This window comes from Callorhinchus milii, unplaced genomic scaffold (assembly GCF_018977255.1).
Source record: "Callorhinchus milii isolate IMCB2004 unplaced genomic scaffold, IMCB_Cmil_1.0 Scaffold3, whole genome shotgun sequence".
NCBI lineage: Eukaryota > Metazoa > Chordata > Chondrichthyes > Chimaeriformes > Callorhinchidae > Callorhinchus > Callorhinchus milii.
In genome coordinates this window covers 96,767,346-96,784,628 of record NW_024704744.1, presented here as the reverse complement: position 1 = coordinate 96,784,628, position 17,283 = coordinate 96,767,346, and the positions used below count along the sequence as shown (strand labels likewise).

Genomic DNA, 17,283 nt, shown 5'->3' with positions numbered 1-17,283 from the left:
TCGTTACTGACCCTCCGAATCAAGAAGAAACTCTTGGGTGTCTATCCTGACATTGCCATTTACGTCTTCAGGCATGTCCTATTCCAGATCAAGTCTGAACACCGTCCCCTGCGAATCTGTTTATGGTCACCCCCTCACTCACCCTCTCAGTCAGACTCCGCCACTGTTAAGCACTCCGAGCCTCTATCCTGCTATATAAATGCAAGCTGTTGCTGTTCAACTGTCTTTGGGTTAACCAAATTTTTAACCAGGATCAACACAATTCTGACCAGTAAGAATAATAAATTGGTCACTCTAATCCACGACTGTTTGTGGGGCACTCTTGTGTGCAATTGGCCACCGCGAGAGATTCAATATGCACTGCTCCAACGCACCACTTACATTTTTAAAGAGGATTCGCATCTGGTCCGTGGTCGAATTCCACAAGATAGTAACATATAACGGTTAGGTTATGGCTTATATATTGCTGGCTCGCACTCAGTTTCAATTAATTACCCATTTGTCAACCGTAAGTCTTTGTCTTTCCTACTTTCCTCATGCTGCAGTTGGATCACCACGCTCAACTGTTTGAGGTACAAAAGTGCGTTACAGGGTTCAAGTAGCGAGTAAATAACGCACGATACTTCTGTCCACGAGTGTGTCAACCAGACAACAATCCTTTCATTTACACATTACATCAGAACACATTAGAATATACAGCACAGAAACAGGCCGTTCGGCCCAACTGGTCTGTGCCGGTGTTTGTGCTCTCCATGAGCCTTCTCCTGCCCTTCCTCAACTAAGCCTTCAAGCATCACCTTCTATTCCTTTCTCCCTCAAGTACCTCTCCAGCTTTCCCTTAAATACATCTATGCTATTTGCCTCGACAACTCCTTGTGGTGGCAGGTTCCACATTCCCACTACTCTGCGTGTGAAGAAATTTCTTCTAACTTCCCTGTTTGATCTATTTGTGACTATTTTATATTGACGGGCCCTGGTTTCGGACTCCCCCACGTTCGATTCAGCACCTTGTCGTGTCATCGAGACGTTTCAAAGCCCTCAAAGGATTTTACTGTGAAGTGTAGTTAAGAATGCACACTCCACCTTACTGAGCCAGTCCGGAAGCTTGGCGTCCTGCTTGACGCTCACCTATCCTTTCTACCCCACTTCCAAGTCATGACCCGCTCTGCCTTCCCCCACCTCCGCAACATCACCGGGCTCTGCCACTGTCTCACACCGCAGGCTGCTGCAACCCTCATACACGCGTTCATAACATCCAGACTTCACTACGCAAACTCCCTGCTTGTCCGCCACCCCAACTCCTCCCTCCACAGGCTGCAGATCAGCCAGAACTCTGCAGCCCGTGTCCTCTCCCGCACCAAACTCTGTGTCTCTAAGACTCCCATCCTCGCCCGACTCCACCGGCTTCCCATCACACAGACGATACAGTTCAAGATCCTGGGCCTCACCTTCAAAGCCCTCCATGGTCTCACTCCCCCCCCTACCACTGCAACCTCCTAACTCCCTACCAATTTGCCAGCTCCCTCGGCTCAGCGGGCTCGGGCCTGCTTCACGTCCCCCGCTTCCGCCTGTGGAGTCCTGTAGCTCAGTGGTTAGAGCACTCGCTTTGCAAGCGAGACACCTGGGTTCAATTCCAGGCAGAGGGCGAAACCTTGGGCAAGTTTCCTTACTCCACACAGAGCCCTAATAATAATCCCTCCAAAACCAAAAACAATAATAAATTGGTCATTTTCAATCCACGACTGTTTGTGGGACATTGCTGTGCGCAATTGGCTGCCGCGTTCGCCCACAAATATACAGTCAATTCACTTTACAGTACATTCTGTGAAGCGCTTTGGGACGTCCTCCCGACGTGAAAAGCGCTATATCAAATGCAAGGATTATTATTATTATTATTATTATTGGTGAGGCGGCCTTCAGCCACCCTGCCCCCACCCTCTGGAACTTCATCCTGCAGTCCCTCCAACTCGCTCCCTCCCTTGCCCCCTTCAACACCTTTCTCAAGACCCTCCTCTTCGACCGTGCTTTCGATCACCTTTTTTCCCCCCCTGCCCTTCACCCTCCCCGATCCTGACCCCCAGCTCGAGTCCGAAACACTCACTGTCCAGCTCCTTGGGACATCCTCCCAACATGATAGACGCTATGCAAATGATTTTGTTGTTGTTGTAGTGACTGCGCATTTTATAGGCAAATGTGGCAACGTCCCACAAATAGCCACGATGCAGGATTATAATTCTTATGAAGTGAGTGACCAATTTTACGTGGGGGGTGGGGGATTGGATTGGACATCAGGAGAGACTGCCTTCTCTTTTCAGCTCGTACCATGGGATAATGCAAAGCAATGCAGTCACGAGCCAATTCGAGTCAGTGCATTCATGGGCACGTGTTGTCCAGTGTTCTTATGATATGAGTTGTCTGCGATACGTAAAACATTGAAGTGAAATAAATGTGTTTTTTTTTTTTTTCCAGATAAGTTCTTCACCAACGCTAACTCTTCACTATGTGGAAAGTGCCTGGCAATCATATAAAAATGACACCAGGTCACCTTTCCAGGATTCCCCGATGGCTTAGGATTTCGGTGAAACGCAGACACGCGTAAAAAGTGACTGAAAACGGTATCAGTGAATGACAGCAGCGGTTGAATTGTCCACTGTTCAACACTGCTCTTCATAATTCCTACCTCAACGTCAGAAAACCCGAGTTAAAAGGTTTACCGCCACAACAACAACAACTTGCATTTATATCGCGTTCCGGAATCTGACACCGAGCCGGGCGGTAAGCCACGATCTAAAAGGAAGAGTCTTTAGGCGGGATAATAATAATAATAATAATAATAATAACCCTGGCATTTGATATAGCGCTTTTCGCGTCTTCTAGACGTCCCAAAGCGCTTCGCAGAATATACTGCAAAGTGAATTGACCGTATATTTGTGGGCGAACGCGGCAGCCAATTGCGCACAGCAGCGTCCCCCACAAACAGCCGTGGATTGAAAATGACCAATTTATTATTGTTTTGTTTTTTTGGAGGGATTATTATTATTAGGCGTGTGGAGTAAGGAAACTTGTAAGGATGGGTGCGAGGCCGAGGGATTGAGGGAGAGAGCTCCTTTAGCAAAATGCGAGGAAAAAAGGTTCGGCTTAGCTGGTTATGGTCTTATTGGACGTCACTGAGCAAGAACTTTTATAACCACCGCAAAACCACTAAATGCCTAACCACGGGCTTAAGGGGAAGGGAAGATTTTAAACTTGTACCACAGCAGGGAAAGCGAATAGCGCAGGTGAGTTTGTTTTTTTGCCCGAGGGGGTAGGTAGAGCAGCCATTTGGCGGCGGCCTGGAGGAGGGGAAAACGACCTAAGAATGCAGATGGCATTCTCAGCACCCGTGCTACCCCAGGCGACACTCCGACCCCAAAAGAGTGAGCTGCCTTGGCTATTAGCAGAGAAGCAATGCAGCAGGAGGTTGAGACTCACCAGAGAGGTTCTGACTGAAACGGGCCATCTGGTTTCGCTGAAGCCTTCGGGGACGGTGGCTGCGCTCCACTGAAAACTTCATCAGCAAAGTTCGCCGCTGCCCTTATCACGAGGACCTTTTAGGTGACTCCAGGAGAGATCTTGGGGATCAGGCCACTCGCCACCTACCCACTGCGTCACGCCACGCGATTGTAGCACCAGATAGCGCACAGGTGCTGCTGAGCAGCCGCTGAAGGCAAAGGAGGCAGGTCTCGGCATTGCTTGTGCTCACTTCCTACCGGAAACGACACTCATTATTGCCAACTGGCTCTATCTGTGCGACTCTATCCGTGTCACTGCCCGAGTCGCTGAACGCAGGTCTGCGTGAGCAGCAAGGGCAAAATTACATCGGTGTCGCGCCTTTCTCTTCGGGAGGACATCCCAAGGCCCTGGACAGACAGAGTCCCGGAGGGGTGAGCAGATATGTAGAGTGTAGGGAGGATGTCTCAAAGCGCTTAATGCAGCCGCATTGGAAGTGTGAAGAATTCCAAAAGGGACAGTGAAAGCGAACCCGTCACAATACTTCCGGATTCTCCGCGAGAGCAGAAGAAGAGGACTTAGGTTCAGAGTTTTGCAACGGGCAATTTTTGGGACAGGTACCAAAAAAATATTTACGCACACACAGAGGGTAATTGACGACTGGAACAGAACTTCAGGAAGGGCTACGTTTACTAAAAAAAGAATAGGTCGTTGGTTATGAATTTTGCCGCTTGCACTCACGTGCTAATCATTTTAAGGTGGTCTACGGGAAACCCGCAGTGAGATTCACCTCCAAATTCAGATTCAGACTCCAAACTTACCTTTCACTGTCCATATGTCGACTCAGTGAATAACTACAAAGCACAGTATAAGCATAGCTTTGATACGTTGCTGACTGCTCCTCTCTTATAGCCAAGGCAGCTCATTCTATTCTTTCAATCTGCCTGAAAACCTGATGACATTTTGGCTGCTTGCAGTACAGATTTATAATCACAAGTCAATCGAGTCACACGAGCGTAAAGATCGCATTGATGTGACCTACTTATTTGTGCATTTCATTTGTGGGATGAACGATCAACTTATACTTTCTGCCTCCGTGATTCGGAAGTAGCCCGTGAGTTCCATCTCCAGTGCCTTCTCTTCGCTCCACCAACCACGCCTCCCACCCCTCGCTCAGAATGAGTCTTCTACCACTTCTGTCCCAACCACACACCTCCGTCTCACTCGTCTCACTTGCTTTTTGCGTTCAGGAGCAATCTAATCCCTTCGCAACACCTTAATTCACTCTTCCAGCCATTACCCTCAGCTTGTGTGCCAATCTTTTTTCCATTGTATGCAAGAGCAGCAGGAACCAGGAAGGGTGGAGTGGGGGGGTAGGTGAGCTGTTCTGATACTTTATTAGACCACGTAAGTGTCCTGGGTGGTGCGTTGGAGCATTGATGTCACATAACTCCACACTGTCTCTCTACAGTGGAGTCCTGTAGCTCAGTGGTTAGAGCACTCGCTTTGCAAGTGAGAGACCTGAGTTCAATTCCAGGCAGAGGGCCAAACCTTGGACAAGTTTCCTTACTCCACACAGAGCCTAATAATAATCCCTTCAAAAACCAAAAAAACAATAATTAATTGGTCATTTTCAATCTACGACTGTTTGTGGGACATTGCTGTGCGCAATTGGCTGCCGCGTTCTCCCACAAATATACAGTCAATTCACTTTGCAGTATGTTCTGTGAAGCGCTTTGGGACGTCCTCCCGACGTGAAAAGCGCTATATCAAATGCAAGGATTATTATTATTATTATTAATTTCCTTGCCTTTTTTTCTCCTCCCCCATTTCATCTCTCCAAATTCCTTTAGAATGCCTCCCTTTTTTTTCCCTGCATCTGAAATTCGCCTCATTAATCCCCATTGTCTCTCTCTTTTATATACATATATATATATAAAAAACTGGAGCAAAAGTTCTTATTTTCCGGGCTACAGTATCTTCCTTCGTTCTGACAAATTCGAATTCCCATCCGCAGGTTCTCAATGAGCCATTGAATCCGGTTTAGCTTTGCTGCAAAAAAAAAAACACTGGTGGGTCTGAAGCATCTGAGTTTGGTGGAAGTGGTCAAGTTCCACTTTGTCAAATGCCTTGACAGGAAGCGACAGGATGTTGTTGCATGTTAAACATTATTTATTTCGCGACTTGTTTCACAGCAGGTGATAAAGCTCCAGTTCAGTACTTCCAATCTAAAAGTGATCATATTTTGAAATGCTCAAATCCTTTTGTTACGCTTGAGGTTTTACGTCAGATTTTATGGATTTTTCTTTTTTTTGCTCGAGCCTGCAAGCCCATATTGCTGCCACTCTAATTAATCTGCATCTCCACAGACTGAGCCACTTTCTTTTAACTGCAAATAGCCCAGATTTCATTTGCTAACCGTGCGCTGAAAGTAAAACTGCAGTCACCACAACAAATTACGTGATACCTTTCACATGGTTGGGGGGGGGGGGAGCTTGAGCCGGGGGTGTGGAGGTGGGGGGAAGCTCAGGAAGGTGTGGAGGGGAAGCAAAAATGACTGAAAGCGCGGTCGAAAGGGATCTTAAGTCGAGCTTTCAAGGTGGGGAGGAAGGGGAGTTGTGGGGAGAGGGTGTTTGCTGAGTGGAGGGCACACCCAGGAAAATAAGGTTAACCAGAACAAAAGCTGGAGTGAATTTACAGCCGATAAAACGGGCACAATGTGCTGATAACAATTCCCCTTTCCTGCTTTACATAATCTATTGTTAATAGGACCGTATGAATTGCTTAGTGTTTCGAGACACTAATAGTTGCAGTGAAATAAGTCTGGAAAATAACCAGCGTTGGGATCGCGTTTGAATGGTCTTTATAAACAGACAGGCCCTGAATATGAGGCTCAAATTTCCCACAATAATTATACACAATAATAATTATGTTTGGGAATTGACGACTGATCTCTTTATCCAGCAATTGTAACTGGAATAATTGGCTTCAAGATGGCTTCTGCTGCATTGTTACGCTTCATTTTTATATTTTCGGGCAGTAATTGCACCTCGAATAATTGACGAAAAACTTTATTGAGTGAGAAGGGTTTGAAGCAACTTATCTTGTGGTTCTGCGGTTCTGGCATTCAATCTACATTGGGTACAAAACCCCTGTCCATCAAATTGTAAAGACATATATTTAATCCAATTATCCTGTTAAAATAGGGAGTCACTGCAGTTGCAGTTTGTACAATCCTTGTATTTGATATTGCACTAATCATGCCATTGAGACTTCTCAGAGCTTCACAGGGTATACTGTAAAGTGAGTTGATGAGCGCTTTGTGGAGAAAGCAAGAGCTGATTTGCGCACAGCAACAGCCATGAGCGAATAACCAATTTAATTTTATTCGGGGGATTTGTTGGGTAGGACCCCGGGATGAGAGAAATTCCCTTTTCCTTTCGAATAGTGCCACGGGATCTTTGACGTCAACTTGAACAGGCAGTCACCGAACAGAAATATTTATTAAAATATTACTTTCAGGTTAACACATTTGCGTTCGACTCTAACCCGTTTGAAGGATTTACTTCACATCTTTGCTTTCTGTGATTTCTATGCACAGCTAGAACAATCGCATAAAGATTTATAAAACGAAGGGGCTTACTGGCTTCTGCAAGGACCAATAATTAAATTTCTGCTATCTCCGCAACATTCTGGCTGACTGCTGAAATCTCCAATCATGTCCACACGAGCCGGGGCTGCGTGTGATTCCCCAGTGACTTTTGGTATGTTAATGTACGTTTCCAGGCGCTGACTTAAACTATTCCAGTGAAACCACATCACTTTTCATTGGGCGGAATAACTATTCATGGCGACATTCGGGATGAGATGTAAAAACGAGGGCCAGGTTGCCTGCTCCAGGGTAGACGTCAAAAATCCCACGGCACTATTCGAAAAGAGAAGGGTAGTTTCTCTCTCTCTCTCTCTCTCTCTCTGGTGTCCTGGCCGACAATCCCCAGATGGAATTAGTCTTTCACTGGCTGTGTGTGGGGTTCTTCGGTGCACAAATTGGCTACCGAGTTCACCCACAAACGGCACAGTAACTACACGTTAGTCCGCTAGACGCAAAAGGCACTCTATGAACTGCAAGGATTATGTATGTATATATATTATTACTATTTTAACAGAATTATTTGCCAAATCTTAATTCTGCTCTGAACCCCACCTCGTCATCTTCACAGTGCAACGTCACCCTGTTTCCGATACGAGTCCAGTGTCCTGTGGTCAACCACCCTTCTTGGTAACCCATTCCAGCCATTCATTGCCTGCCGTTCGTTGTAAGCTCCCTTGTCACAATATTGCTCTTCCCAACCCTGCTGCCTTGGTGGCTTTGAGTTTAGTGTTTGGGTTTTGCTTCCTGTTTCCCATTTAGCATCTTACGTCCTTTACAAAGTTGCCCTCTGAGACATCGCTGCAGACATCGGTGAAGAGGAAGGAGACCGTATTATTGATTGAGTATTTGTATTTGTCAAGCAGCTAACTCAACCCCGATGTCAAAATGCCTTCAGTCTGAGACAGTTGATCAACTCAATCTGATAGTCACAATGAAAAGAGAGGCTATAGGAACAGGAGGATGCCATTCAGCCCCCGAGCCTGTCCTGCCATTCTATTAAATCACAGCTAATCTGTACCTCAACTCCATTTACCCACTCAATATCCCTTGAAATCCTTACCTAACAAAAATCTATCGAAAATCAGTCTTTGGGGGAGAGAGTTCCAGATTTCCACTACCTTTTGTGTGTTAAAAAAAAACATTTAGGGCCCAAAAAAAGCCTTCAGGATCAATATTTTAATTAGAACTTGAGCTCATATTCTAGGCCATCGGCGAACCAAACTTTTCGGTCGGCCAACAACCTAAATTTTCTCGTTTGAATGTTTCTTGATTTTTTGGCATGAATCGAGAAATATTCAACCGAGAACAAAACTGGAAACGCACTGTCGATTGAACATGGACTCGCCGAGATGAGCGTGAATCTTCAGTGGGTCTCTTCCAACCCAAAGGCCATGGGTTGGCCTCTACTGGTGTAGGCTGACTCTCTAATGCGGTATTGGCAGGACTGGGCGGACATTCTGTCTGTCAAATGGGACCACGTGTGGCCCTGCTTTCCAATTCTACACCCAAAAACCTCTAGAAATTCCTCTCTTGACCCCTAGGTCTCGATCTGTCTTCAAATCTCGCCTTAAACAAACTACCTCTTCGACTGTGCTGTCTTCTACTACCTAAGGACACGTGTTTGAAATTGTACAACAGACACCTGAGGTGAATCAGCACGGGGACTGTCTTCTGAGTGACAGCTTCTGTTTGTCGGCGAGCCAGTTGTGACAAGCTTGAGGCCCTTTCCTGATACGATACCACAACCTGTCTCAGCCAAGGCCTGCACAGCACAAGAAAGGTGACGTGTTTGGGAATGGAATGCCAGAATCGAGCCAACCCTCTGTGGTGTCTCGGTCGTCCAGTTCCTGAGCCAGGCGGGTCCGCAGGACTCCAGGGCACAGCTGGTGACGGCACAGCCAGACTATCTCGTCAGTAGCACGTAGAAAGGCACTGTGGGACACTCTTCGTACTCCGCTCCCCTTAACCCTGCGAGCCAAAGCCCTAAAGGGTAGGGCCCAGGCTGAAGAAGCAGCAGGAAAGCTCGCCAACTAACCAGTTTAACCAACTAAAACCAACGGTTTTAGTTGGTTAAACCCCAGCGGGACCCAAGCCCACACTCTGGAGTCCCCAGGCCTTGGCTCTTGCCAACCTGCACCTAACGTTTTCCGGAATCAGGGAAAGCAGGATACAACCCTCCAGGGAGAGAGTGCGCATTCCATTCCAACAAATATCTCTGGATTTTCCAATTGTAGGTGGGGATGCAGTTTGCTTTACTCCTAAGCAACGGTGATGGGTTTCCACATGTGCCAGACACCCGGCTGACCAGCCCCCCCCCCAAAAAAGATCACAGAAACCGCCTCCAATATTTCACTTACCTGGGCATGTGCCGGGCCTCGCTGGGATGGTCGTATTCATCTGTGTACACTGTACGTACACTGTGCAGCTTTATGCTTTAAGTCAAGTCTGCAGCAGTGGTGAGCGGCAATGGTGGAGTCAACATTGGTTTCAAAGCACTGGTTTCCAGCTTCCTGACCTACCTTCACCTCGCACATCTGGATTAGCGGCATTGGGAGACTCCAGAGCAAGAGGACTTGAGTGCAGGCTGGTGTGACTTAGGAAGCGAAAACGCCAGTGCCGGCTACACACAGACAGCGAGTGCTGAGGCCACACCACTGTCACGGTGGCCGTATAACTCACACACGAGTGTATATTCCCACCACGTCAGCTCGGGTCCAAATCCCTGACTGTCCAGCGTCCTGGGACGTGCTCCCGATGTGAAAGGCGCGACGCAGGTACAGCTTTTTAGACTTTTGTATCGTATATTTGAAGCTGACTCGAGTGGGAATATCACCGGCGAGAACGGGCTACTTAATTCTAAAAAATAAAAGACAAAAACAACAGGAGGCAACGAGAAATCAGTTGGCGAGACCACAACACGTGGTGGGAGCAAAACGAGCCGATATCTTCAGCTCGGGCAACAAGATGGATGGTAAAGAGTGACATCAGTCGCTATAGGTGTTGTTTCCGTGGCTCTAACCTGTTGATGTGATCAGCCGTTTGTGCCTTCTGGGTGCAAGTCTTACCCCCAACGGATACAAATGTGCCTTCAAACTGGGGATGAGAGAGATTGAGGAAGAACTGTCACTAGCCAGGTTTCTTGCCAGAGTGCTCCACTAGCCACACTAGTCACGGATCTCAGCTGCCGTTCTCGTTCGGTTATAAAACGTAACTAATCGTAGATCTGTGCCATGTCCCCAATCACATCCGGCTACTATATTGTCAAGTACTTTCACCACCATCCTGTAAAGAAGTACGTGCCTGTTGATGGGACTGTGAGGTGCACAAATTGGCTGCTGTGTTCTCGTGGAAAATGCATGATCACTACACTTATTAATACAATTGCATCATCTTAAGGGCTTTCAGACGTCTTCCATGATGTGAAGGGCAGTATATCAAATGTAAGGATTAAATATATATATATATAGATATATGAATTGAGTCGTAGCAGCAATTTTGGGCAAAGGATGTCCCACACAAATCTCTGTGAGGAACTGCTTGCTTTGAAAAAACAAAACCTATTACACGCTGTGGAATACACACCTCAATGTTTGGAATATTACAAATATTTAAAGGAAGAGTTGACGTTTTGATGGCAATCGCAAAAGCTCTATGTTAAGAACGCAAGAATTTTCTGGGTGAAAGAAGACCAAGGCCCATCCAGTTTGCTTTCCACCATCCTGGCAAGTCGCTTGACATGTCGTGACCCAAAACATACACTGAACAACTTTGATCTCCTCCAGCAATGGGGGCAATGAGGAACCTGCTTCTTTCCGTTCCTCAAAGCCACAGTTTCTTCTACGTTTCTCGCAAGACTGATATACCAGCTGTGTCTCTTACCTTGGACGTCTGCACATTGAATCCCTCGTCTTCTTCTCTGGGTCTCACTGTTCTTTCTGCCTCCCTTGATCTCGGACCAAACGTTCACACCTCTTCGATTGAATAAAATAGCCTCAAAGAAGCTCAGTTTGCCTGTACTAGGCCAAAGCATTTATTCCCCCCACCCCACCCCGATCCCACTCAATAATCCCTTTGTAATATGGTGGGTAATAAGTAATAATCATTCAGAAACATGGTCATTCCTCTCTTGCGCCTCCAGAGGATTGAATGCGTTGACTCACAAGCTAGTCGCCTTACCTGCCTTACCCTCGCTGTGCAGAAATTAAAAATCACTGAAATGTCTGACTCCAATGCATTCTTTCCCCAGTAACCAAAGCTTGTGGAACTCTTTTATCTCCTCGGGCTTCCCTATCGCCTGTGAGCCACGGGCTTTTGAAAACCGAGGCTTGGCATCACCTTCACACTCCTACTTCTCCTTCACCAGTTCACCTCATTTGTTTCTTCCTCCCTCGGTGAAGCACTTTCCCGCGAGCCACGTGCCTCCGGGTTTCGCTGGGTTGTGGGGTTTTTTTTTCCTCTCTCTCTCGTTTTACCTAAAANCCTAACAAATTTCAGCAGTGTATATCCGAGTGGCCAAAAGTTCAACAGAGGTGCTTTTGAAGAACAGTGCAATCTTGCGATCGTTTCGTCACTGAATACTGCACAGCTGCGGCAACTTGTTCCCTCGTTTGTTGGGTCAAATAACCTTGTTAAACTCTGCGTACCGAGAATCAATGGCAGCAGTACACTGGAAATGTGCTGAACGTATTATCTAATATTTCAACTTGGAACTTCTTGTTCAGAACACTGAAATGTGCTGTATCTCAGGGCGTCGACTGAACTGAACATTAAACTGGTTAATATTTCTTGTCGTATTTTTTTCCCCCACTTTGAGCGGTTTAGCCAGGAAACTTTTCTGTGTTTGTCATTTTCTTTTGAAAGCCACAATCCTCGCTTTTCGACATTTTTTTTAAAAAAAACAAACAAACAAAAAAGGTCTTTCCAATTGCATGCAATTAAGGTAAGGTTTTTCCATGCATTATCTGAAACCTGACCAGGGCCTTGCAACGTTGTTTGGCCAAACAGATCGCAATTACATTCTGAATTACCCTTAAAAGTACACATCTCGCTCTAGGCTAACAAATTAAATTCTACTTTTACAAAGTGTTTTAAAGTAGGAGAAAAAAGAGTGAAAGAAACTTTGAACATCAACTTACTGTTATTACAGTTAATCCTGATACAGTCTAGATGGGGAAGAATAGATGAAAAATGAAATTGCATCCTTCAAGGTAACAGCTGCAGACATCCAAAAAAATCACATTCCACCCTTCCGGGGACAGACACACGCAACTGTGGCCATTTTACTCTGGTCTTTCTGAATGTTATTGATAAAAAAAATCTTACTGCCAGAGTGGCGTTCACACTATAGCATTGGTTATTTAGCTTACTTTCTGTCTTTAGTGAAGAACATAAGCAGATGGCCACTTGCAAACATCAGCTACGTGATGCCCGAACCTAGACGGAAGTGAAATTTTGTCACATCAAAGATATTTGACCCAGACAAGTCGCAGGCTTCTCCTCATCTGTGAAAGAACACAGCCGCCTACTTTGAAAATAAGCTGTGCTCCGTCACAGTGGGGTTGCAGACAGCGCTTTGCCCAGATCACGTATCTTTGACCATTGTTACGTTCCTCAAAGGCTCTTTGATGCTTGACAGCGTTTCTTTTGCTGGGAGCACAGTTTTGAGACGGCATTACCCGGAACATGTTCTGGCAATTTAGGAATGCGATTCAAATGTTCAAAGTGTCCCCATTTCTTTTGGCGCGTGTGCGCGTGCGTGAGCGCGTGCGTGAGCGCGCGCGCGCGCGTGTGTGCGAACTTGCTCAGCAAGCCAAAATATTTGAAACCTTGCCGGAGCAAAAAAAAAACACACATTTGTTTTCTAGAACCCCCCCAAAAAAAAAAACAGTCGGTAAATGTTATTTACGGGGCTTGAATTGATTCGGACGTTTTCCACTCCTCCCGCCCGGAAAATAAAAGGTCAAAAGGACTAATGTGTGTTGAGATATTTGCCAGTGAAATGCGTCGGGTGAGGAGTGTTGTGGTGGGGGTGGGGGGGGGGGGTGGTTCGGGGGTGCGGGGAAGGGGGCGTTGGGTGGCCAATTTCTTTAAGGTGATCTTAAGTACCCTTGAGGAATTTCAATCAATATGCATTCTAGGTTAACTTTCACGTAGCTGGGTTTGTCATGTGTCGTCAACCGCGACAGAAAAGTGGGTGCAAACAGCCAAAGACCAAAATGTACAAACCTCCTTACAGGAAATCCTTTGCTTTTACTTATTTTTTTCTTTCTTTTTTTTAAAAAAAAAAGTGTAAAGAAATCCGCGCGCCAAGACTGTGGGGGGGGGGGTGCCATCGTTTGATTGTTAAGCGAGGAGAACCAGGACCTTTCCGTCACCAGAAACAGGCGGGCGGTGGGGGTGGGGGTCGGGAGAGAAAGATCCTGTTAGGTCGGGATATTAAGGGATACGGGGCCAGGGCGGGCGAGGGCGCGCGAGGTACGCAGGTCGGCCCTGATCCCGCAGAACGGCGGAACAGGCTCGAGGGGCTGAATGGCCTCCTCCTGTTCCTACGTGCCCACGGTTACGATCGATCTGAACAAACGAATTGTCGGCAGTGCTCCCGCTTTCTCACTAGGAGGAGCCGCAAGCAAACATTCCACGAGGGCATTGGCAGCTCTCGTGGCAATGTTGTCGCGGAGGTTTTCAGGCGCCCAGTTTTGCTGTCCACTGTTATTTGTTTCAAACCGGGTCCACCTTATCATTTAAGAAAGGTGGGGGGAGAATGAATAGGAACGGATTATTCCTCTCCGGTCGGCAAAAGGGCTATAAACTCAGGACGATCAGGTGCATGTGAAAATTAAAAGGTTCGAAGGGAGGCGTGGGGATGGGGCAAGGCTCGCACGATACAGCTCTCTCCGAAAGTCCGGGCAGAACGGTCTGGTCTGAACGGTCTCCTTCTGCGCTGTAAGAGTTGCGAGGGAGCCACGAAGATATTCCCGCCGGCCGTGGTGCATTGAAACATGGAATGCTGCAGCCTCGGAGACTGCTGATGCTAACGGCATATAACGTTTAGGAGGGAAGTGGCGCAAGAAAATAGGATTATAAAGGAGCTGACAGTAGTTATAATCTCAATGGGCAAAATGACCTGACCTCCCTGTGCTGCAGTTTCTATGATTCTCTACCAGGTGATACAAACTGGGGGAACCTGCTGTTCTCTCTCTCCAGTTTGGGGGTGTGGGGGTTGGGATTGGACATATTCCGAGTTTATTTCGCATAATTTTGCTCGGATGCACAGTGCCAACGTTCACTCCAAGCCAGCTAGGAACACAACACTGAGTCTGTGTCTCAAACCCACAGCGATATGTTCCGAAACTCGCTGGCGTGAGGCTTCTTTCTCAACCAGCGCTGCAGACTGACTCGTATGGGGGGGGGGCTGTACGTTTTTTTCTTAACCCAGTTGTCTGACCTTAGTGTCACGTCATTGTACACAAGGCGTTAAAAAACTGAGTTCAAAGCAAGCATTTTCGCTGTAAAAGAAGCTGTATGTTCTTGTTCGCGTGGCTGTTTGCTTAGGGCCGCAGACCTTGGCCTTTGAAGGGTTTGGTACCATCTTTTGATACAAAACAAGGGCGTAAATATCACCACAATACAACAAAAAATGAACTCGTGGAAGATAAAAAGGAACCAAGGTGGAAGCGGTGGAAGCTGCTCTTGTTAAGAACTCTGATGATGTAGAAGAAATCACCCAATTATTAAAGTGCAGATGAATAGCTACAGTCTGCCATCAATCGTAGTCTCCAAACATCTGCTCTACGCACATTTATCTCAATAACATTAAGACATTATTAGATGTTTTTACGCTCGCATTTCTCAACTAACCCGATATAATTGGATTTTCAACATGTAATTTACAAAATCCTGTAGCAGATCCTTTTTTTTTTTGTCATTTCAAAAATAATCGCTGTGTTATTAGCCATCAATAAATTTACAGACCTAGCGCACAATGTCACTTACGTGGTTCATCGTGCGATTCTATCTCTTGCGCCTGCACATTGCGCTTACTCTATGCTGTTTTCTAACGAAACCCTCTTCTGCTATTTATTCCCACCTCAAAACAATCATAAAGGCTTCTCATTTCAGAGTCCCAAACAAGACAGAAACGATGAGTCTGAACAACGTGGAGAAGAAAACCAAAGGGACGTGAGAACGAAATTCACAACATAGCTCAAGAAACTCCTTGAACACGGTGCATTATTTACGATGGAACAACAAAAAAAGAAATTGTCTTTTAATCATGGGAGGGTGAGCCAAACTACGGCAAAACATAAAAATCTCAAAAGATGGGCTTAGGACAATGTTGCAATAAGATTCATTGGCAGTTTTCTTAAATAATTGGGTCGATAAAAAATCCGACGATCACATTTTTTGCAATGAGGTGAAGCTTTTTTTTGGGGGGGGGGGGTGGGGGGGTGGGGGGAAAAAAAAAACCTGAAATGTGATGAAACGTCGGGTGAAGTGGATGTTACCTAGATTAACGGTGAGCTTGACTCGCCCTGTGTCGAGCTCCAGTCTCAGAGTGTCCGCTGAGTCTCGGGAGGTGGTGGCCATCAAGATGCCGTACGCTCGCTGGGACATAAAGCGCAATGATACATCCTCGGCTTCTGTGTGCATCACAACCGGCAGCTGGATTTTCATGAACTTGCTTCCATCGTAGTTCAACACCGTTGCCTCTGTCGTGTAAGAAAAACACACACGCACACACACACAGACACAGACACACACACACACACAACCATATAAATATAACTCCTGCTTGCAAAGGTTCAAATTACAGCCAGTTTGGATTCAGAAGCAATTCAAAGTACAGTCTCGGTAAACGTCGACAGAGAGCGGCTTATTTTGTCATCGGCTGCCTCATAGCGCCCACGGCGCTCAGGAGTGCTATCGTTTTTCGCAGGCTATTAGCTCTATTTGGCGTTTTAGCTATTGTTCCGTAGGTGCGATATGAAGCCCTGGTGTTTCATGTGCTATGCTTGCTTAAACATTCACCCACAAAGTGCACAGTCACCACACGTTCCAGTAAATCCTGTGAAACGCTTGCCGCTGAGAAAGGCACTGTACGTCTACTGCACCAATTCTTACCAGGACTGTTGTTAGAATAGGATAACAATCTGCAATAAAGTATTCACCAAGACGGGAGGTTTGGAGTTGCAAAGGGCAATTTCAGGGCAGACACCAGGAAGTATTTCTTTACCCAGAGGGCAATTAACAACTGGAACAGGTTGCCAGAAATTGTGGCTGAGGTCAGGGCATTGGGACTCATTTAAAAACAACAGCTTGATGCTGTGATGGTGGGACAGTAGGGTTGGTATTCAAGAAAGATGAGATCGCATAGGCCTTCTTCACCCAAACAAATCTTGTGAGATCTTTGACATCTTTTAAGCGCAGTGCCCACCGAGACACGAAAAGATAGAGATACCTCATTTATGTCATCAGGCTTATATAGTCTCAGCAACCCTCCTGGTTTAAGTTTCACTTTAGTTGCACGTTTTCCCTTTGCTCAAATGGATCGTGTGCTCACTTCATGAGCGCAAAGGCCAAGAGTTTATCGCTGCTTGAATAATATAGCGGAAAAATACCGCTGTAGAACTGTTAAGGATTGGTGCCTCTGATGTGCATGTAGATGAGCGACTGTCAACAAGAAGTGCTTACCCCAATATTTCTGAGAGTGCTGTTTCGACAAATAATAATAATAATCCTTGCATTTGATATAGCGCTTTTCACGTCTTCTAGACCTCTCAAGTGCTTCACAGAATATGCTGTAAAGTGAATTGACTGTATATTTGTAGGCGAAACATGGCAGCCAATTGCGCACAGCAATGTCCCACAAACAGCCGGGGACTGAAAATGACCAATTTATTATTGTTTTTGGTTTTGGAGGGATTATTATTAGGCTCTGTGTGGAGTAAGGAAACTTGCTCAAGGTTTCGCCCTCTGCCTGGAATTGAACCCAGGTGTCTCGCTTGCAAGGCGAGTGCTCTAACCACTGAGCTACAGGACTCCAATACATATGGATTGCTAGCCATTGAATAATAATCCGTACGTGAAGGGTTTCTCTAAACAGCTCGACTGGGAATGATTTGTGTGTGCTCTCCTGATGTCAC

General features: G+C 46.3%; 1 protein-coding gene across 1 annotated transcript in view; it reads right to left on the bottom strand.

Moving 5' to 3' along the window:
- The window catches only part of nrxn1a (neurexin 1a), a 740,055-nt gene that overhangs the window by 402,029 nt on the left and 320,743 nt on the right, over window positions 1-17,283 (bottom strand). The window contains exons 8-9 of the mRNA XM_042333191.1: window positions 15,646-15,849; window positions 12,277-12,303 (exon numbers count right to left, since the gene is read on the bottom strand). Of these exons, the coding sequence (XP_042189125.1) occupies window positions 12,277-12,303; window positions 15,646-15,849 (231 nt within the window). The remainder of the gene's footprint in view (window positions 1-12,276; window positions 12,304-15,645; window positions 15,850-17,283) is intronic.